This window comes from Nylanderia fulva, unplaced genomic scaffold (genome assembly GCF_048542155.1).
Source record: "Nylanderia fulva isolate GAGA-0341 unplaced genomic scaffold, ASM4854215v1 Scaffold17, whole genome shotgun sequence".
Classification (NCBI taxonomy): Eukaryota; Metazoa; Arthropoda; class Insecta; order Hymenoptera; family Formicidae; genus Nylanderia; species Nylanderia fulva.
In genome coordinates, this window is record NW_028189945.1 from 747,338 (window position 1) to 769,507 (window position 22,170).

The 22,170-nt window shown below is 35.3% G+C and overlaps 1 protein-coding gene and 1 long non-coding RNA gene across 9 annotated transcripts in view; one reads left to right on the forward strand and one right to left on the reverse strand.

Annotated features, from left to right (window-relative positions):
* The window catches only part of LOC114938140 (uncharacterized), a 15,082-nt gene extending 7,623 nt beyond the window's left edge, over positions 1-7,459 (forward strand). For 5 of the 7 annotated variants that reach the window (XR_014924373.1, XR_003821014.2, XR_003821016.2 and 2 more), the window contains one exon: positions 2,029-3,729. This is a non-coding gene — a long non-coding RNA (uncharacterized LOC114938140). Of the gene's footprint in view, positions 1-2,028; positions 3,730-4,157 lie in introns of those variants that run through there. The other 2 variants (XR_014924374.1, XR_014924377.1) reach the window with 2 other exon arrangements.
* LOC114938137 (uncharacterized) overlaps positions 3,081-22,170 on the reverse strand; it is a 75,888-nt gene continuing 56,798 nt past the window's right edge. Inside the window, exons 7-11 of one of the 2 annotated variants that reach the window (XM_085481100.1) lie at positions 19,121-19,245; positions 17,983-18,288; positions 7,138-7,313; positions 4,821-5,103; positions 3,081-4,713 (exon numbers count right to left, since the gene is read on the reverse strand). In XM_085481100.1, coding sequence (XP_085337226.1) covers positions 4,319-4,713; positions 4,821-5,103; positions 7,138-7,313; positions 17,983-18,288; positions 19,121-19,245 — 1,285 coding nt within the window. In that variant the 3' untranslated portion in view covers positions 3,081-4,318. Of the gene's footprint in view, positions 4,714-4,820; positions 5,104-6,469; positions 6,565-7,137; positions 7,314-17,982; positions 18,289-19,120; positions 19,246-22,170 lie in introns of both variants that reach the window. The other variant, XM_085481101.1, reaches the window with a different exon arrangement.

Genomic DNA, 22,170 nt, shown 5'->3' on the forward strand with positions numbered 1-22,170 from the left:
CATGAATTTAATTGGGAGGATGTAAAAGTCTTAGACGAGGAGCCTTTTTTAGGTAAACGTTTGATATCCGAAATGATCCACATAAAACGTCAGAAGAATAGTTTAAATTTACATAGCGACACTGATAAATTAAATGAGAATCTTGATCTGTTAATAGAAAAATTTACCAAAATCTAGCTTTGTGATTTTACATAGCCGGGTTTTTTTGTTAGACTTTTGACATGAGTGCCGATTAGTTTAGTTGTTTTTATTTTTATTTTTATTTTCATATTTTATTTTTATATTTGTTTTTTGCGTATATATGTATCGACTGTGTCGAGGTAGAATACCGCACAGTCGTTAGAGTGATGTGTCACGTGTAGCATCGTCTTCTCTCTGTTTTTGCTGTCGGGGTGAGTGTTCTTCCCGGTTTTTAATTTTTAATTCTTGTGAATTGTTCTACGTTTAATTTATACCATGTTGATTAGTGTTGGTAAGGGAGTCACGGCTCTGCTTCCTTCCTGACGATGGTCACCGTTAGGGAGACACTCCGACGGCCGGACGGTTTGAATAGGGAGGAGAATGATATTTAATTTATTTGCGGATTGTATGTATACGAGTTTTATAATTTTCTGATTGTACCGATTATCTTCTATTTTTGTTTCTTTGTATTTTGCAGCTACTGAAGAAGACCCGAAGTGGATCGAAACGTTTAGAATTTAATAAATGAGTTTGATTTGAGATCTCATTTTAATTTATTAATTTTGTGCATGTCATCCGCATAGGCTCCGATTGCCGTCGATATTTTATTTTTATTGTAACACAATAATTCGAGCCGAGATTAACAGTTTTTTTATATTAAATATTTTCTATACCATCTTGCATTATAATTTATCTTATTAGATTTGATCGAAAAATTTGTTGTACAAATTAATTTAATATTTATATTTCATTATCAAATATTCATATTCTGAAAAAACATCTCTCTTTTTTTCAAATTTGAAATTTTTAATTATATTTTTTTCAATTACATTTTTTAAGTAAAGAAATAAATGGTGCGTGTTGTGTAATATTTTAATATACTTGGGCCTTGCGCACAATAGACAAAATATTAGGAATGGGAATAAATATTAAGCACTAAAAGTACAAATAGGAACAGGGAATATCCGCTAATATTTTTTTGCTTCTGTCGATAAATATCTTTATTCTTTGTTCTTATCGCCTATTCTTTTGCATAATAGATAGGTCTAAAACTTAAAATGTTTTTCTATTCTTCATACTTTCTCTATTGTGCGGTGCAGAGGCCTTAAAAATTCCAGGAATTCCTTGAATATAAAAATATCAGGAATTTCTAGAACGGTGAGTTTTAAAATTGCAGTATAATACTATGTAGTATGCCATGCAGTATATATCATTTCTTTGGTTATTTTATTTTTTTGATACTTTTCTCATTTGTGAGAATTTAAATTCGAGCAAGCTAATAAATGATGTCAGTGCAAATCTTCATTATTGATGGTTAATAATTATTAAAGATTTGACAATTTAAAAATATTTTAATTTGTGCCACTTGAATTTATTCTTTCGATATATTTTCGATATACGAAAATTTGAATACTTTCTAATTTTTTGAAAATTTAAATTTTCGCGTTTTGTGTTACTTCTTTAATACTGATTATTTCCCGATATTTCCGATGTTCAAAAATTTAATTTTGCAAATCTTTAGACAGAAGATATTAGCCCAAAATAAATCTCGTATTTATGCGACAAAGTCATTATTAATCATTATAAAAAAATTAACCGCGAAAGTGAATAATGCTAATGTTGAAACTGAAACGTAACAAGGCAGGAATGAAGGAGCACGTATTTAAATCTTGCGATTTTACGAGAAAAGATTTTTATCCTCGGCGCGTTTATTCTCTGTCGCGTATTCGCGTTTTTTATCCGCGCGATTTATTATTCTCTTATCCTAAAGTTATTTTCGTAACAGCTCCCTGTGATGAGAGGGAATCGGTTTACCTTGCCGTGTATAAGCGCGATGTGTATCTACAGGTATACTCAGCCTGGATTATCTCTTATCACCTGCCGGCGAAGAGGGAGAAGTGCGAAGCTTTGGGGGCGGAGGACTGTTGTCATGGTTGCAGAGCATACACCAAGGTATCCGTTGATAAGCGAATCAGATGAGACATCGTCCTAATAAGGCGACGATCCAGCGTGTATTAATGCTCCAGATGCAATAGCGTAATCTTGTTATTTAAAGACATTTTTTATACATAATGGACAATTATATGTCTTACTAAATAGCAAATAAATGCAAAATTTTATTCAATTTTTATTAAATTTATAATGTATTAAAAATAGATCTATCCCGCTTTAACAAGTTTCATACATTTTAGAAATCTTTTTAAGAGACTGAAATTAATCAGATTTCATAGAAATTATATATGTGATTATAAAACAATATGCTAAAAAATGTACTAAATTTTGTAATTCGAGCGTCTAAAAAATTATTTCCGAAATATTATTGTAAGGCTTTTTTAGTCGCTTTTTCTCTGTTAGTTACGCCATTGTTACGGGAGGGAGCATATGTGACTCGCGCAGAGATTAGCCGCGACATTGTATTATCGCCAAAAATACACAAGGATGAACCTTCCTCCGGTCGTTCACTGACTCTTCGCCTCGTCAGCTAGGTAATGTTTTTGTGGATATAACAGCGCACATCCCGTGTTAGCCATATGACTCGGAAAATCCAACCTGATAATTCTACAAGTGTTATTGCCTGGCTTTTAAACAACGCGATTGATGCAATTTTGAAGAAACGACACGCATCATATTACGCGATTGTGCATAATGCACAACGCATCAGTTCCATTTTTACTTCTTCGTAAAACGTCACTTTGCTTCTCACATTATTTAACTTTATAATTAACATTGTAATTATATAATTAATATTACATTTATTATGTTTTTTAATATTTTGCAGTGAAGATCTCAGTTATTTCTAAGTTCTTAAATTTTTTTTTTCAAATCCAAATTTATATCTAAATTTAAGCCATAATATTAAGTACAATATAATTACGTATAAATTGAAGACATCGATTAGCTTCGGTTTTTAAATATCCCTTTTTATTTAAAAATAATTGATGTTTTGATATACAACATTTTAAAAATATATTACATAAAATATATTGACGCATTTGCGTCTGTAAAACGGTATGCGTTACTAGAAGGAAAAAAAACATTATATAATCGTTCACATTTAGTCTTATAATATGCCGTCGGGAAAGGGAGAAATATATGTTCATTCGTATAATATAATTATCTCTATATACTTATTGTCTAATTGTGCATTACATTATTCTTATTGTTTTTAAACATTTTAACGCGATACTGCCTTATATATTGTATAACAAAGGCACTTATATAAAGGCTGATATATGTATCAGCTGCAAGATCCTTATATTACGCTCGAATGATGTATAAGTATATTTATGTCTAATCTTACACAAAAATTCCCGTTTATATGTAGATATATGTATTATGTATATATACAGATACAATATTTTCTGCAATTGTTTGGCATATTGTTTTACATCATGTCGACGCGCAAGACTCGTTAATAAAGTCTTTTTTGGTTAAAAAAAATTGAAAACGAAAAGATTGAATAAAAAAGTAATAGAGAATAAACAATTTATGCAAATGAAAAGTCTGCGTGTCTCTTTCCGAAAAAAAATAATATTAACATCTTAAAAATTTTTAAAAAGAATATTTACAATAACACTATTTTCTCGCGCTTTCTTATACACACATGATTATTAAAGATATACATATAACTTGCGATTTCGCGTATCACAATGCGCGTAAATAAGAAAGTCTAATGAGATGCTTATTTTGCTAGTTAAAAAGAAAAAAAATCGACATTGTGCAAAAGACAATTACACAAATTGAACAACAAACTTTAATATTAGATTATATATGGATTGTAAAATTCAGTAATATGTAAAATGATAATATACATGTAAATATATAATATATAAATATAAATGTATAATATATATGCATTATATAAATATATATTATAGAAATACATATATTTATATATATATATAATCAACAAATCTCCCTCATATAAAATATAACGGTCCAATTTGGAGAACTGACCCGAACTTCCTTCCGAACAGCCTTCTAGGAGGATATTGATACAACCGTAGATCTCTCCAGGTGTATATATATTTATATATATATATATATATATATATATATATATAATCAACAAATCTCCCTCATATAAAATATAATGGTAATTTGGAGAACTGACCCGAACTTCCTTCCGAACAGCCTTCTAGGAGGATATTGATACAACCGTAGATCTCTCCAGGTGTCCATTGTCCAGCACAATCTTGGGACCAGCCGGGCTACTGGACGGACTTCCCAGGGTAACGATATGCGGCGAGGTGAGTTGGTGATGATCAGGCGATTGACCGGCCGAGGCCATTCCGGGCGAACGCGTGACACAAGGTGAGGACGGGCACTCGATCTTGGGCGAATGAGTCTCTATCAATTGCTGTTGCTGCTGGTGCGAACTGATCATATCGTAATACAGGCCTGTGGTTGTGGGCTGATAGGGCACTATTCTGCTCGAAGTCTGGGTGTTGTTGTAGAGATTGCTCGAGTATGTAACTTGCGTATGAAGTGGCGGTACGCCGGAGTGAGCCATCCTCAATTCGTTGAAGGTATCTGACAATATTGAAACATCCACTATATTGTACTTCGAACGTATCGAAAAATTGTGTCAGATGAAAATTAAAAGTTCTAGATATCATTAATAAGATATTATTGTTTACCTGGCTCGAGCTTGATGTTGTTGTTGTTATTATTGTTGTTGTTTGTGCATTGCGCGACGTTGCTCGTGAGAGGCGTGTCGCTGGTTTTCATTCCGCCCTTGGGCTTCCGCTTTCGCGTTTGAATGCTATCTTTCTTCATGGTGGACGGCCTGTTGACGCCGTGCAGCTTGAAGTAGAGGCCACAAGCGTTACACACCGGTTCGCCGTGTGCGTTGCGACGCCACAAAGATGTCATCGTTGTTTCGCAGTTGCTACAAGAGAGACCAACTCGCCTCGTAGCAGACTGAACAAATAGAAGAAATCGTTATTATAAACCGTTCATTGCTCTTCGACCGAGAGAGGAAAGTACATTGAGCTTTGGAAATGATTCCGAGGAAATGATTCCGATTCTGATGAAAGCGCAATGATGATGGATCGCGGTTTGCTCTTAAAAACGCGTATGATTTTAATTCAACAAAATTGTTGCGAAATATTAAAATTTATACGATATAAAAAATGTATAAATACAAAATATGAGTAACTTAATCGAACTGTAAATTTGAGAGGAAACACGAATATTTCATAAGAAAATCGGGAAAAAAATTTTAAATATTCGAAAGCTTCGTAGCAAAGTGAGCGTTAAATGATCAAATCGCTTTCACCAAGTCGAGCCACTAATGAACTCGGATACGAACTCAGGAAGGAATGGATTACCGTGACTAGAAAAAGCTTTCTGTGTGCAAGGTACCGCAGAGAGACCGCGGAGCAGAAAAGCGAGCCGACCCTCCGAAGATCACGCGCAAGCCTGGAAAAACTCAACAAACATCACAAAGAATCATTCCGTGTGATCGTAAAAAAAAATAAAAAAAAAATAAAAAAAAAGAATTACGAACGAAAATTACACGTCAAATAGTGTACTTTACATTTAACAGGCTGCACGTGATTTCAGAGGGTAGGAAGAGAGTGCTCGTACCATGGGTATAGTGGCACCTCGGGGCTTACGATTCGAAAGTCGTGGTCTCCTGCTGAATGTAAACATGTTCTGACGACGAAAATGATCGAGAGGATTGCTTTCGTCGACGGTAATCGATTGACGTTTTAACGTAATGACGTGATGATCGGTTAAAGCGCGAAATTGAGGGAAAGCCAGGGAACAGGAAGATTCGTCGATCCTTATTTAATTTTTTGACAGTTCACTATTTTTATAATTCAATTATAATTTTTTATCAATTATAATTATTGACACTCTCAGGAATTTAATTACCGACTCTTAGATACAAATCTTCTTCACTTACTCATCGATATTCTATTCTTACACACACTTAATTAGTGTAATAAAACACTATTCGTTCAAAAGTGTCAATCTAATATATTTGTTTAAAGATATACAAAATGGATAAGAAAAATTACTACTTCAACCGCTACTGCATTCATTAAACCAATCACCAGTTGTTATCCCGTACTCGATCAGTAAAGAATCAACGAGGATGATGATGAAGTGCAACAAAAGGATGGGGGATGCTAATGATAAGAGGGAATAGAAAGAAAGAAAGAGAAAGAGAGAAAAATATTATTGATATACAGTATCAGACAGAAAGAGAGAGAAGAGAAAGAGAGAGAGCGAGAACGAGAGAGAGAGAGAGATGCTGACTTGGGAGGATGACACCTACCAAACGACGGCTCGTTTTCTCCTCCGCGAGGACGCGACGGGAGGCGCCACTATACCCAGAGAAGTAAGATTCTTTGTAGAAATTGGGGTCCACCACTGAAACAGACATGAGGCCATACGTTAGGGATGTTTTTTTCGTGCGCGTATTAAAACATACACGACGAGCCTCGAGGGCTAAATTTTCTCTTTCTGTTTCTCTTTTTTTTTTTTTTTTTTCATCGCCTCCTTTCAGCAAAATCACAATCGGGAAGATGAAGGAAAATTGCGATCGCTTGGTCTTACGAAAGGGCAGAACATCACAGGCGAATTTCCACATTAGGCTCCTGGACAGTGACGGAACAACGTGCGAGAAAGGATCCTTCGTGTTTCTTTCTCTCTCTCTCTCTCTCTTTTTCTATTTTTCTCACTTCGTTTCTCTCTTTCGAGTGTACCTTGCAAAATCAATCCGGTTTCACGGGATCAGAACGTTATACAATATCATCGAAATTGTCCAGGTTTCTCATCAAATTTTTCAACTGTCAAAATTTTTTCCCGTTGTGTCAAATATTAAAAAAAAAAAAAAACGCAAATAAATCTGTGATTTCGTCATCAGATCGTTCTGTTCTCGTTGTTCCGAATAGCGTAGCAGGAAACGGGAGAGAAAGGGAGACGTCCTGAAGCCTTCCTTACCAAGCGACGTGGTTGCTTAACTAGAGGACGATTCATTCCATTCATCTTGTGGTAGAGACCGCATGCGTTGCAGAGATAATGTCCGGTGCCATCCCTACGCCATAAGGGTGTGGAAATCGCGCCGCAATTGACGCACTCGCGACCCTCCGTAAAGTACTCCGCCTCGATGTTGTGCACTGTGGTTTTCGCATTCACACTTGGGTTTCTCTTTTCATAACAATCGCACACAAAATACGCACATGTATGCGATCACATATATGTATATACATTATATTAGACAATTAACATATACAGGGTGTATTGAAATAAGTGCGAAACATTTTGGGAGATAATTCTTGAATTTGAAAATTAATTCTTACGCTTTTCTAAAGAGGGAGGTAAATATTTTTTTCTAACTTTTAAAAATTTTGTTTTAATTTGAAATTTGAGGAAAAGAATCCTCCCTGAGAGAGGGATTAAGAGTATATGTTTATACAAAAAAAGGATTCGCCTTAATTTTCGAAAAAGAATCATCTAAAATTTTTTGCAATTATTTAGATAAACCTTATATATATTACATTTTTGTTTTTATAACTAAATGCAAATTTGAAATTAAAAAAATCTGCAACCAGTTGATGGGGTTAATAATCTGGAGCTAAAAAATAATTGATTGCCAATGTGTTGTTCCCTTTCCGAAAGACAGCATGGTGTATTTAGTTAGTGATGGTTCATTCAAAAAGATAAAAAATGATAAAGTTATGTAATATAATATCTATATGATTATTGACGACGTAATATATTTGATAGCGCAGTTTAATTATAGTTAAATGATATCGCATTATTAAGTGTTTAAAATATAATTATAAAACACATATGAATATACTCGTAGAATCGACTCATCCCTGTATTCTACGTAATTTGTAAAAGAATTAATTTGAAATTAATTATTAAATTTACGTATATACACACAGATACGGTTAATAATCAGAAATTTAATTGGACGTAATTCATTAATTCGATTTTAAATAAATTAAGTGCAAAGATTACTTGCTTTATATTTTCACGTCTCTATATATATATATATATTTTAATTTTTATCTCTTATATTTATATATTATACATTTTTATTTTCCTCTCTGTTTCGCAAAAGCAAGTACTCTTGTCAAGTCAGTTAAAAGCAGGCGTAACGCAAACGCGGTGCGGAATAAATTTAGCGAGATAGTACACAACAGCGCGACCATGTCGCTTTTCCCACGAATCTTTCCTTTTCCCCATCGCAGAAGCAAAAAAAAAAAAAAAAAAAAAAAAAAAGCGCGCAGCCGTATAATAACAATACTGGCAACTGCTTCCGGCGCAGGCGCGACGCAATTTTCGCGACCAGGTAAAAAGAGCACACTTAACACACACGTGTCTCCGACGAGAGTAACCATATCTGCGCGGTGGCCTGTTTTTACGTGACCACTCGGAAACAATTGTTTCGTTGGCTCTCGTTGGCGCACACCGCCTCTCTCTTCCCTCCTTTCCACATTACGTGACTATGAATATGCATAGTCTCTCTCGGACCCGCGAGCGCAACGTGGAAGGTAAACTGCATTATTTCGGATTATGCGAAAAGAAAAAAATTGCGAACAAATATTCGCGATCGAAAGAAGCGAGAAATTAATAAGATGTAGGATGACATGATTATTTTTTATAATTTTCCCAATGATCCCATTAAAAAATCTTGGTCTCGAAGTAAATGACTTTTGAATAAGGCCGTTCTTAATGACTTAATATTTAAAATCCAATTATTAACGTCTGAAGAAATTTTTAAAATCGTTATTTCGGATTATGCGAAAAGAAAAAAATTGCGAACCAATATTCGCGATCGAAAGAAGCGAGAAATTAACAACATGTAGGGTGACATGATTCTTTTTTATAATTTTCCCAATGATCCCATTAAAAAATCTTGGTCTCGAAGTAAATGACTTTTGAATAAGGCCGTTCTTAATGACTTAATATTTAAAATCCAATTATTAACGTCTGAAGAATTTTTTAAAATCGTTATTTCGGATTATGCGAAAAGAAAAAAATTGCGATCGAAAGAAGCGAGAAATTAATAAGATGTAGGATGACATGATTATTTTTTATAATTTTCCCAATGATCCCATTAAAAAATCTTGGTCTCGAAGTAAATGACTTTTGAATAAGGCCGTTCTTAATGACTTAATATTTAAAATCCAATTATTAACGTCTGAAGAATTTTTTAAAATCGTTATTTCGGATTATGCGAAAAGAAAAAAATTGCGATCGAAAGAAGCGAGAAATTAATAAGATGTAGGATGACATGATTATTTTTTATAATTTTCCCAATGATCCCATTAAAAAATCTTGGTCTCGAAGTAAATGACTTTTGAATAAGGCCGTTCTTAATGACTTAATATTTAAAATCCAATTATTAACATCTGAAGAATTTTTTAAAATCGTTTACAGAGATGTGTTATAAAAAGGCAAATTCCGTTTTCGAGTGCTTCATACTTCGAAATAAATAATACATTTTTATTGCGAACGCAATATAAATGATAGATATTATAAATATTATATATTTATATGCAATATAGTTATTATGAATCTTGAAGTGTTAATAATCATTCAGAATTTTTCCTGGTTGCGACTATGAATATATGAAAATCACTGGAAACGCGACAAGGAGCACGAACGAATGAGAAAAGGAAGGATGCAGGAAGTATAAAGGCGACGAGGGAAGCATGGAAACGGACACGGCGTTATCAGAATTTCCGGCGTTTGCCGATAATGACGAGAACGTACCCGGTATATAGTCGCGCCATGTGTTGCCTTAAAAAAATGCCTACAAAATTATTTCTAAATAACAAAATTATTAACTGGACCATTGAAGCAAATTTGACTCTTCGAACAACTTCCTATATTTTCGGGAGGTTTTCTCAATTATAAAATCATCTACTAAACGATTAAACTAAAGCGCGTCCCTTATCCTTCCTAAGGGAGAGAGAGACCGAACGGGTCACTTGACGACGGAGAAAAATAAGAGAATTCATCTCGAGTTACTCGGTGAAAAGAGAAAAAGAAGAAAAAGCAAAGCGGAGGAAGAAGGAGAAAGAATGAGGAGAGAGGTCGGCGTACGCGAGCAGCACATCCGGCAGAAATGCCACTGGGAAGCAATCGGATATTGTATGTAGGTAAGCAAGAAGCTGCTGCTGATGTTCTCGTCCGCGAGTCCTACGAACTCTCTCATAGAGAGTGTATTATGCACAGCGGGTCGAGTTGCATTCTCGCGCCTTCGTGACGCCACCTTGACCCACAAATACCGGGTTATTAATTGTCGGAATTTTTTATCGGAGCGAATCAAACATTTTTGCAGAGGGTTAGATTTATTTCGAAGACTGCGAATAAATATATGCATATAGTGGAATTACATAATATTAAAATATGTGATATTATTCTCGGTATTCGATAAATATAATAATAAAACGAATATATAATAGTAATAAAAAATGTATATTAGAAATTAGAATTTAATTGGATATAATTGATGACGTGTGTATACGTTTAATTGCAGACCTCGTTTTGCTTCCATTAGCGACTTATCTTCCGAATCATTAAATTAAAATTAAAATCAAGCTATCCGATTGCTTGCCGTCCATCACGCTGTTCTCGAAGTAGAGGAACGTCCGTAACTAGATATGAAAGGAAAGAGGGCAGAGAGGCGAGGAATAAAAATGCACAGGCATTGAATTACCAAAACCGACACACTAGGACGAAGAGGTCAGAGGACACGAGAATCTTCTCGAGATAGGGAGCGAAATCGGACTGGAAAGCAATCGGATATTATGTAAGCAAGACGTGGCTGACGTAGCCTCGGGAGTATCCTCTATACGAAATATCCTGCTACGTACAAGAAGGGTTCACGTTGCATTGTCGCGACTTTGACCTAGGTGACACGTCGTCTCTCGGAAGAAAAGAGAGAAAAGGTCGCGGGAAATGAGACATATTCGAGAGGAAAAATAACGAGGAAATATTTACATATTATACATCGCTTAAAATCAAGCGCGATAAATCGAATTGTGACGTTATTTCTTGCAGGCGAACTTAATTTCACAGTTAGACGATTATATATACCGGGGCGCGCGATAATAAGCATTGCGTTATCGTCGCATTAACATTCTTGTTCACCTGTGCTTTTGTTCCCTGCGAGCACTCTCGCTAAGCTAATCTGCCCTCGGCTTCGCGATACTTGTTGTTATTTCATACTGAGAAAGCTCAATCAATTATAGGTCGTCCTATAAACCCGCAACCTTTGTAAATGCCCCGTTTGTGCGCCAGGTGTTCAGACACATATTGCACGCACTGCAATTGCCATTTACGACTCCTTATTTATGACTCTTCGTCCTTCCTTGTCCTTTAATAGCCAATCATTATTATAAGATACATTCGGTACTTTGTAAGAATGATTTGCATATTATAAGATACATTAAAGAGGCATCAAGGAAAAAAAGGATTGATTCTTTCAATTTTTTGACGTTCACAAGTTTCGATTTTATAGCCGCATAAGACGCAATTTTATTTATTCGAAGAAACAGTGATAAGAGATTGCTACATTAATTTTATCAAGGGAACCTCGCAAATTCGAAAATTGTGATTTTGATGAAATTTTGTAGAGATTGTAGAAATTAATTTAGAAATTTTTTATTGCGGTCCAAAAGATTTTTTAAAAATTAATAATACTTTTCGAGATTATCTAGAAAAGCAAAAAGCTTACGTATAAAGAGTTTTATTTCTTAAAAAATGTCCAAGTTTATCTATTTATTTCTCCTACATGTGTTGATCAAAATCGGAATTTGCAGACTCGCTTCGTTCTCTTGTTACTCCGAAACATCTCGCTCGTAAATGCAAACATAAATGAAAGTGAAAAGAGGCGAGCTGCGCGATCGAACATCGTTCATTTTATAAAAAGAAAATTTTTGGATCGAGCCTCCAGATTAATTTACGGACGGCCACGTGCACGTGGTCCTTCAGGATGATGCAGGGCTGTCACGGTGTTCTTGCACCGACGTTATACGACGTTTATACACGAAAGCATGCCAAGAGAGATGTTCCCTCCTTTAGATAGAAGGGAAATACGCGTGTCTGGCGTGGTTAAACTTAAATACTGAACTCGCGGACTCGAGATATACTCTCGAGGTCGCGGTATGTTAAAAGGAGCATCTCTCTTTCTCTCGGCCTGCCAGAATGGAGTATGTATAACCGCAGACTCTAGTTCCTGAAGAACCACTTAAGGTCTTCCAATTTTTCCTCCAACCGATACATCCCTTAACGATGCACATCTCGCCCTCTCTATTTCTCCTCTGCGTCTCTCTTTGGATTTTTTTTTTGTGAATGACTCGATTATCTGAATCTTCATTGCATACATTTTCCTCGACAATAAAATGCAGTTGGAAATGAATGAAATAGTAATATTATCGTGTAAAGAGCTATGAGCGATATAAAAGTCAAAACAGAAACACTTGACTCGAGTATGGAAAAAAAAAAGATTCGTAGACGTGTTTTTCTAATTCGTTCCCATGAATGCCTTGAGTGTTAAAAAAAAGAGTATACAAAAACTTAACAACATACATATACGTATTTTTTTGTACGGTAACGAATTTTCCAAATTCTCGAGATATTTCTCTACGAGACTTCCTTTTCTTTTTTTATGAAAAAAATATAATATATACCGAAGATTTACTCTCGATACGAAGAGAATATATTTCGACAATTTAAGATTCGGCAAGATATTTTCAACTTCAACTCACATTGCTCTCTCAGCGTGGCGAAACTTTTACGTCACGCGGATAAAAAAAAGTCTGGATCGTGACCTCCGTGAACCTGGAGGAGCCAACACTTTATCTCTCGGTATCATTATTAATGTCTAAAATGAATTCAACGTCGAAGAAACGCGTTCAATTAACGTTACTATGTATTCGGTGTTATCAAGCCTCTCAGCGAGACTTAATTATATTACCCGAAAACAGGGAAAAGAAAGAGAGCGAGCCCGCGCATGATATCGGCCACGGTCGTGAACTTGGGCTTGCATAAGATTCAGAATTAATTGCGAACGAAACGGGGAGGAGGAGGTATTTTAAAAAGAGAACGACACACAAAGATATTTCGCGAATTAATCAAACTACTTATCCTCCGCATGACACGCTCCGCGAACGTGATATTTCATTGCCACGAGACATAAAGGCGCATCGCGATTTTAATTCGCATCAGCGACATCATTTACCCTTCTGTCGATGCATATTTTTTCATATCAATGTATATGAGTTCTCGGATACCAATCGCATTTTCGACACATTTCTTTATCATAGCAGCAGCTGATATTTATTTTATATATTACAATAAAAATTTGGTATATTATATATTTTATATATATTATATATTTATTATAGAGCAATTTATATTATTTCTTTATCATAACAGCTGATACTCTGAATATCAAACATTGTTATCCGTTATATTTTAGGATGTTTCCGAATAAAAAAAAAAAATTCTCTGTATTTTTGTTTCAAGCGGAGAAAAAATACACTTTTGACACTTGAAATTATTTTGAGTGTCCGTTCATTGACAGAAGAGTTAAAAGCATATGTATGCCTCTTCGGCGCTTGATTGACAGCTGTAGATTCAACGATCTTACACGTCTGGAACATCGATCGAAAAACCGGAAGTGAACATTTTGGTAAACAAGTTTCCACCGCTAAAATCGCGATTATTCCGGAGAAAAAGGCGACGATGTGTGTCGTTTCCATTTCAGATATCAGGCAGTTTCGCTGCGTGTGTCACTGACCGGTTTTTTTAGATTAGATACCTAAGAGATGTTACGCCCGAAGAATATATATACACACATTACGGTGGAATTATCGTAAGCCGACGCTGTCCCCGCTAGATACAAGCCCTATCGTTACCTCCGCGTATCGCGCGTAGACGCAACTAGATTAGGCTGCCGGTTGCTGCAACCTAGGTCATGGTCGTATCAATGTTCGCCTCCTTCGATAGCGCGCGTGACGTTCGCGGGAACAGGTGCACAGACTACATAAGTCAGAATTTCTTCGTACGGTCTCCTTTTCACTGGCAAGGCCCGAAATCGTAGACGATAAAAACTGGACTTGCAGTTCGAGAATCGCGAAGAGAATAATTGGACCTCTACGAAATTAAAGGAAATGCGTTTCCTAAATTAATGAATATATATACTACTTATTTCAAGAAAAAAAGATGTATTCCTTCATCTTGGAAAAAATTCAGAGTAATGATTAAAATTTTTACGAAATTAAGATGACGAGATAATACAAATTACAAATTTGTCTTCTTCGTTGAATGCCGCGAAAAATTTAGGGAGGAATGGATATCATAATTACTATATTTCGAGAAAAAAAGGAGATTTATTTCTACAACTTTAGAAAAAATTCATGAAGTAATAATTAAATTTTTATAATATAAGGTAAAAATAAAGTTTAATATTTTTACGAAATTAAGATGACGCGCGAAATAATACACTATAAATTTTTCTTTCCCGTTGGATACTGCGAAAAATTAAGGAGAAATAGAAATATATGTTACTTATTTTGAGAAAAAGTATAGATACATTCCTCTATCTTTAAATGCCTCAATTAAAAAGTTTTGAGCGAGAGACGAGTATTTATAAATAATCGATTGCGCGAGTTGAAAAAAGTTTGTGTTTGTTAAGTCAATCCGTTTTTTTGACAAGCCAACAAGACACAATAAAAGCGCGGATTTGATATCGCCGACTCTCGTTTACAAAGTCGACGGGTCAGCAACAGAGCCAGCGCGACTGACCCGAATGCAAACGATAAATCTTCGATAAGTCTCTCATGATAACGAATATAAATTCGTGAAAGATACGCACCACCTATCCCATCGATCATCCGATATTAATATAACGTTGCTCACAAATAATTCTTACGGGATGCAAACTAAAAAAAAGTCGAGAAATATCACCAGCAGGAACCAAGTAAGAGAAAACCGAAACGCGATATACGAGTGGTCTGCCGGGACCGCCCTAATTTAGTGGACGAATTAGTCAAAACTGTATGACTTACCCGGGAGTGATCCGATCTCGTTTCTGTTATTCGATTTTCCACTAAACGAAATATCGAATCCTTTTTTCTTATTATTTATGACGACCGTAATACGACACACCGTTGATCATCACGGAGAGTTTGGGTTAAAGTCAATTCATTATCCAAAATTAATCACTAAAAATCACTGAAAACTTTCAGAGAACGAAATTCAACGAATAAGATCATCAATATCCGATAATCAACGAGAAAACTCGCACGAAAATGATATAAAAATAATGATAAAAAATAAATGATATAAAATAAAATAGTAGACGATTAGTTGTCACAAAAATTTTCGAAAAAAATTGGATAAGGAAACATTTGTGTCGCGAATTTTCTTTTTTCTCTCTAAAAAATGATATAAAAAATTAAAAAATTAATTATATAAAAATAAAACACTGAAGAGTATGTATGTAACATTAAAAAACAACTAATACTGGGCAATAAATTCTTTATTAAATCCAATATCTCATAACGTTTCAACCTCTGGTTTAGGTCATTTTCAAATGAAAATTTTCTTTAAGATGATAATATAGATAAAGTAGTGAGATACCCTTATAACATATCACGATGTATAAAAAGAAAACTTTATGTCTTAAAAGACGTCTCGTCAACTTTTTGAACACGCATTGTTACTAACGTCAGTAACAATGCGTGTTCAAAAAGTTGACGAGACGTCTTTTAAGACATAAAGTTTTCTTTTTATACATCGTGATATGTTATAAGAGTATCTCACTACTTTATCTATATTGTCATCTTAAAGAGAATTTTCATTTAAAAACGACCTAAACCAGAGGTCGAAACGTTATGAGATATTGAATTTATTGCCCAGTGTTGGTCGTTTTTTAATGTTACATACATACTCTTCAGTTTTTTAATTATTTTACTGGCGAATTGATTACACACACTTAATCAATTAAGACATTCGATCCAATCAAAAATAAAACAGCTGTTGATTAGTCGAAAACAATTTTCGAAAAAAATTGGAAAAATAAGGAAACAACGTGCGTGTCGCGAATTTGAGATCTCGAGGAAGCGTGTCTATGCGTGTGTGTGTGTGTGTGTGTGTGCACACGCCCACCGATCTCACGTTTGACAATATCCACGCGCGCGGCAAGCGACAACCTCGCATGTGTGCTTTAGCGCCGGCGTTCCATTTATTTCCATATACGAACGCAGATGCGCGCGACGAAGGATCATCAAAGGACACCGCCCACTTTGGGAACGCATGCGGCCAACGCGCCGGGTGCGGCGCGGCCCACCAAGGAGCAAAAGAGCTCTGGATTTTGGAATCTCAAGGACCACCACGGACGAGGGTTGCTTTACTCATCGGTCACTTGCAGCTCGCTTACGTTACCTGCACTTTGCGGTTTCGTGTTACGAGAACTGCTTCGAAGAATTATGAAGAATGTGTCGGAAAATATGTGGGAAGAAAAAGCGAGGAAATAATCTCGATTTGGAGCTCGCTGACTTTCCTTCGTCGTATTATTTAATTTAATTTAATTAAGAAAAAATGATATTAAATTTTTAATCAATTTACATTCATAAATGCCTAGTACGGCATGAATTTTGTGTTGTATAAATATAAGCAACTTTTGTGCGATTTTTCTAATAATGTAACGATGTAAAAATAATTTTGAATACTTCAATAATAGTAAACAAAAATTGCTAATACGTGCGCGTACGAGAAATAAAAAAAATTAATAAATAAAACAATTGTTTCTCGAGGATATGGATGACTTTAAATGAAGGAGAATCAGACTATGAAATAGAAGATAAAGATTCGAACGTATTATCACAAAGTGCTGGGGTTGCACGTGAAAAAATGATATACATCCAGCAAACAAATCGCGATGATTAATAAACTATGAGGAATGTTTCTCGTCAATTTCCACGAATCGAATAAAATTACAACACACGTTTGTGTTATCGCAGGACTGGCCGATATCCCCCACGGTTTTCATCGTCGGAGACACGAACGTCGCGATTTTAATAATCTAAATCCGTGAGAATACGCGACGATCGCTGCATATATCGATACGGGATGAATTGTCAGAAGCGATACAAGTATAAATCTTGTTATCACTGTACGAATTTAACACGGATTCCTCACTGTTACTTTTTTTTCTATTGTAGTATTAAAACGAAACGAATGAGATTATCGATATGTTTAAAATTTTACGATGAACATTATGCGATTCGCCTGCCTTTAATCAATTGTTTTCATTAACCCCTTTAACGCCACGATCGCGTGTATACATTTTCAGATTCGTTCACGAGAGAAAAAATAACGAATCTTCTAATTTCGAAAAATTATATGAGATTTATTTAATTATACAAATAGAAAGTTTTGCATTGATCGATTACGTAGATGACATTATTAGTTATCAAGTCTACAACTTTTTTCATTTTTCTTACGTGTCAATGCTTTTTAAAATTCAAGTTTAATATATACATATATCGAAATAAATAAATAATATATCATAACATAAATTTTGTAATTTTCAATTCGTCTTTTAAAACGAATGACAGATGTTCCGTTGAATAATAGCGCGACCACTCTGTGGTTAAGAGGGTTAATTAATAAAACTACAATCCCAATTCTAATTTTATACCTAATCTCGCTGCATCTAGCTGTGTCGTAAACACTCCGTTTGAACGTAAATAAAAAAAGAAGTCTTAATATCGTGGCTATTTGATTAGAATAGAAAGAAAAAAAATATAGACTCACTTGCATTTAGACTCGCTGCAGCGGACATCTGCGTCGGCGCCGTCACGTTTACGGTTTGACGTTTCGAGAATGTGTTGTATTGTGTTGTCAGCGGATCGCTCGTGGGCGATGCGTACGTCCAAGAAGCCTCCACGGCAGCCCCGGTGGTGCCGGTGGCATTTTGCTGAGAGGTCGCGTAAGGTGGACTATAACGGAAGCTGTTTCGTGCAAATGGTTGCGAAAAAGCCGGCAAAGATTGATGAGACACGGTACCTGAAGCTTTCGTGCTGCCATAATCTTCAGAAATTGGAAGCGTGGAGCCTAGACCTGTTGAAAAATGCAAAAAAAAGGTGCATTGTATCAGTATAACGAGCCCGAAGAATTTCCAAGAAGCTGGACGGCGTGCGGACCTTTTTTTTGCTCTTCAATCTTCGTGAACATTCTTTTCTTTAGCCGATATAGATATATATACGTTGTATTCTTTTCTTTCTTTAAAAATGTCAGGGACATTATTTACTGGAACTAAATAAATTATTGTATATCTATACAGATACCATTCAGGCGGTTTTTTTTGAGTGGATTTTAACGCACGAAAGTTTTGAACTTGTTAAGAAGTCTGTCCACTTGAAGTCTGTCCGCACATTTGCGATACGATTGACAAGAGAATGAACAATCAATCAACCCTAAATTTAATTAAGCCATATTACTAAAATCGTGATTTATGGTAAGTATAATTGTTAACGTGATTTTATCTCTTTGACTTCTCTCAAAATTTATCACAAAATATATGGGCACACTCTCTAAATTTCTTGGAGTGAGGGCTGAACAGTCTCATTCCAAAGGAATGGAATCTCACTCTTCTGGAGTAAAATTCCACTCTTTGGAATGAGATTCTTCGGTTTTCACTCCAAGAAATTTAGAGAGCTACAAAACTATATATATATATATATAGTTTATGAGAGATATCCCTCTGCATCTCTTTACAAAAACGGCAAAACCCCTTAAAAGAATTTCTAAGCTTTTCTTCGAGTCGCGCCAGGATTATCGGCAAGAATAGTCGTAGACATTGGACAGTCATCCATAGTCTAATAACATTAAAACGAATAGTTGGGCAAGCTTATCTCGTCAATTATGTCCACGGTACTAATGTATGACGTACCTTGAGAGTTCCAAATCTGAGACGACGCCAACTCCGGACTGTTCATATAAGGGAGAGTATAAGTACCCCCTGTTCCGGTTGCGATCCCCATCGTACTTACGTTGTTCACTGGTCGATATGACGAACTGTAACAAGAAAAAAATTCATTTATACTATATATATATATATATACACATTATATTATGATATAAATTAATACGAAATAATATAAATTATATCATAATTTATATTATGGTACACAGAGAGAATTTTTTCTTAAAATTTATCTCGAAAATCATGGTAATCGTGGGACAATATGGTATTGGAAGAATTTTATGAGTTTCTCAGATAAACATTTATCACAATAAAAAAGATTAATAATGTACACAGTAAATTTTGCTATGCACATAGTAAAATTAATCGAACATATTTTATATCTTACTGTGGTAGATTTTTAATGTTTTTTATTGTGATAAATATATATATTAATCGGAGAAGCTTTTATAAAATTCTTTCTAAGAGAATAATAAATATTATAAATTATAATATAATTAATATATTCTAATACAATATATAAGACGCAGAAATATTCAGTATAATTTTGACATCATCAATTGCAGATTAACAGAGAAGTTTTGCTTGGCTCAAGAAAAATTAATATAACGATTGTAATAGCGAAATTTGATTATTAAAAAAATGTACTTTTCTCTCGTTACAGTTCTATAGCGATGATATATTTGAGGATGATCGGTTTCGAAGTTATTTAAGGAAAATTGAATACACTTGAAAAAAAAAGAAACAAACAAATATGCATTCGAAGCAACAAACTTCGCTCGCTGAGGCTCGTGCGCGCCTCGTGTTTCTTGTGTAGAAATCACGTCTCGAACCAACGAATACGCCCCTACCCATGGGATTTGGATCGGCATGCATCGCATGAACCGACCGAAATACCCAGGCGAGAGTCACTCTTACTTTTTATTGCGAGTCATCTGTAAACATATTGCCTCATTACAAGATACGTATAGAGTTTCCTGGCGTAAACTTCATATTTTCTCGATCGATAGAAAATAAAAAAGGCTCTGAATTTTAACATGAGTGATAAGTAGGCTAAGAGCTAGTATTATATTATTATTAAAGATAGAGAATCTATTGCTGTAAGAGCCAATATATAATGCTTAGCAAATTTGCCAAGATGAGAAACTATCTCAAATCGAGATTTAATTATATCTCAAATTGAGATAGTTTCTCATCTTGGCAAATTTGCTAAGCATTATATATTGGCTCTTACAGCAATAGATTCTCTATCTTTGTTATTTAAAATAAGAGCGATTTAGCCATATCATTCGTTATATTATTACTGTTATTAACGAAAAAATAATAATAACGAGTGAAAAAGACTAATAAGAACCAATGACAGTTATTAGTCTTTTCATCACTCGTATTCATATTTTCTCGTGTTCACGCAGCTGAAGCGAACGCGCGTCTGATAATACCTAACAAACGGTTTTTTAAAATTTTTTCATTTTTTATCGACGTTCCGCGTCGAAGACACCGGAAGGTGACTCTCGCGGGTGAGAGCGAAAATCGCGGAAGTTCGACTCGGCGAATGCGGGCGCGTGCCCCAATGAAAGGGGGTATCACGAAGGGGTTTTCCCTCTCGAGAAGGAACAACGTTCTTGTTCGCTGCGTGGCGAACTCTACCCTGTGGTGACCCCGCATAATGACCGGAACGACACGGGTACTCCATTATCTATTACCATTGCCATTACGAAGAGTTGTTTATATCCTTTCACCGACCACTCAAAGTCGTCCCTGGGGGTCTCTTTCTTTCTCAGGTATATAGACCTGAGACGAAAGGGTCTTTCGAGGGACGCAATGACGGCGACGAGGCGAATTATGAGTTTCCACTTAAACCGATTTCTTTCTTTTTGTGCAGCTCTAAATCCAGCGTGACATTATCTTGTCGTCCGAGAATGTGAGAGCCTTAGGAGAAGTTACCCTCCAGATTGTTACAAGAAAAAATGCACGGGAGCCAAAGTAGTGACGTATCAATTGGTACGCGGTTATAAATTAAACAAGATTCGGAGTAAATACGTTGTTTGAGCGTGTTTGAACATATCGTGATATCTTTATTTTATTTATCTTTATATATACTTCTAGCAACTATAATAATAGGTGATTCAATATATTCGTTGCTTATAGCTTGTTATATTTAAATATGCATTGTTACATTTCTTTTTATCCTCCCCTTTCAATTTGAATTTCGAATATTAAGCTTCGAAGTTTGAATTTATTCGATTTTTTTAACTTAAACGCGTAAGGCCTTACGCACTTGTCATTCAAATCACGCAGATGGATATAAACTAAGTACCGTCTGAAATCGCGAAGCGAGAGAAAAAAAATCAGAAATACAAATAATATTTATTCTCCCTTTCATAAACATCGCTGGCCTCTTCAAATTTTATAATTCGTATAGAATAAAAACATTTTTTTTTTCCTTTTTATTACACGTACAATTAAGCGCGTGCGAGAAGGACCGTCGCGCACGTGCACTTTATCTCCGGGTGCGCATTAACGTGTCCCAAACAAGGTAAAGAAGCGCGGCCCGGCTTAAAGCAAACGAAAACACTGCCCGTAACGTAACGTTCGCGCCGCGGTGATGTCAATACGGATGCGGCCTTGGCGAGTCGCGCGCTGCCCTGGGCACGTATCTGCATACCGGTACGTGTCCAGAGCCGATCTTCGCGCGATGTCGACGATTCCTCGCGGTGCTCTCCCTCATCCTCCAACAAACCTGGTTGCCGCCCGACAGGAGAGAAAAGAATCATCGATAAGCGCGTATGCGACTTTTTTTTTTTTTTTTTTTTTTTTTCGTTTACGAATACATAATTAATTATAATAATATATAATATTTTAAATCGGCCAATAAAGCGCGAAAAATTAATTTTTCGGAACTGTATCTCTTGGTTTGAGACTACTAAGTTCCATATATAAATTAATCTCGAACTTACATGTGGAGAAAAATATTATATATTATTATTATTTAATATTGAGAGCTGACAAAAAGATTT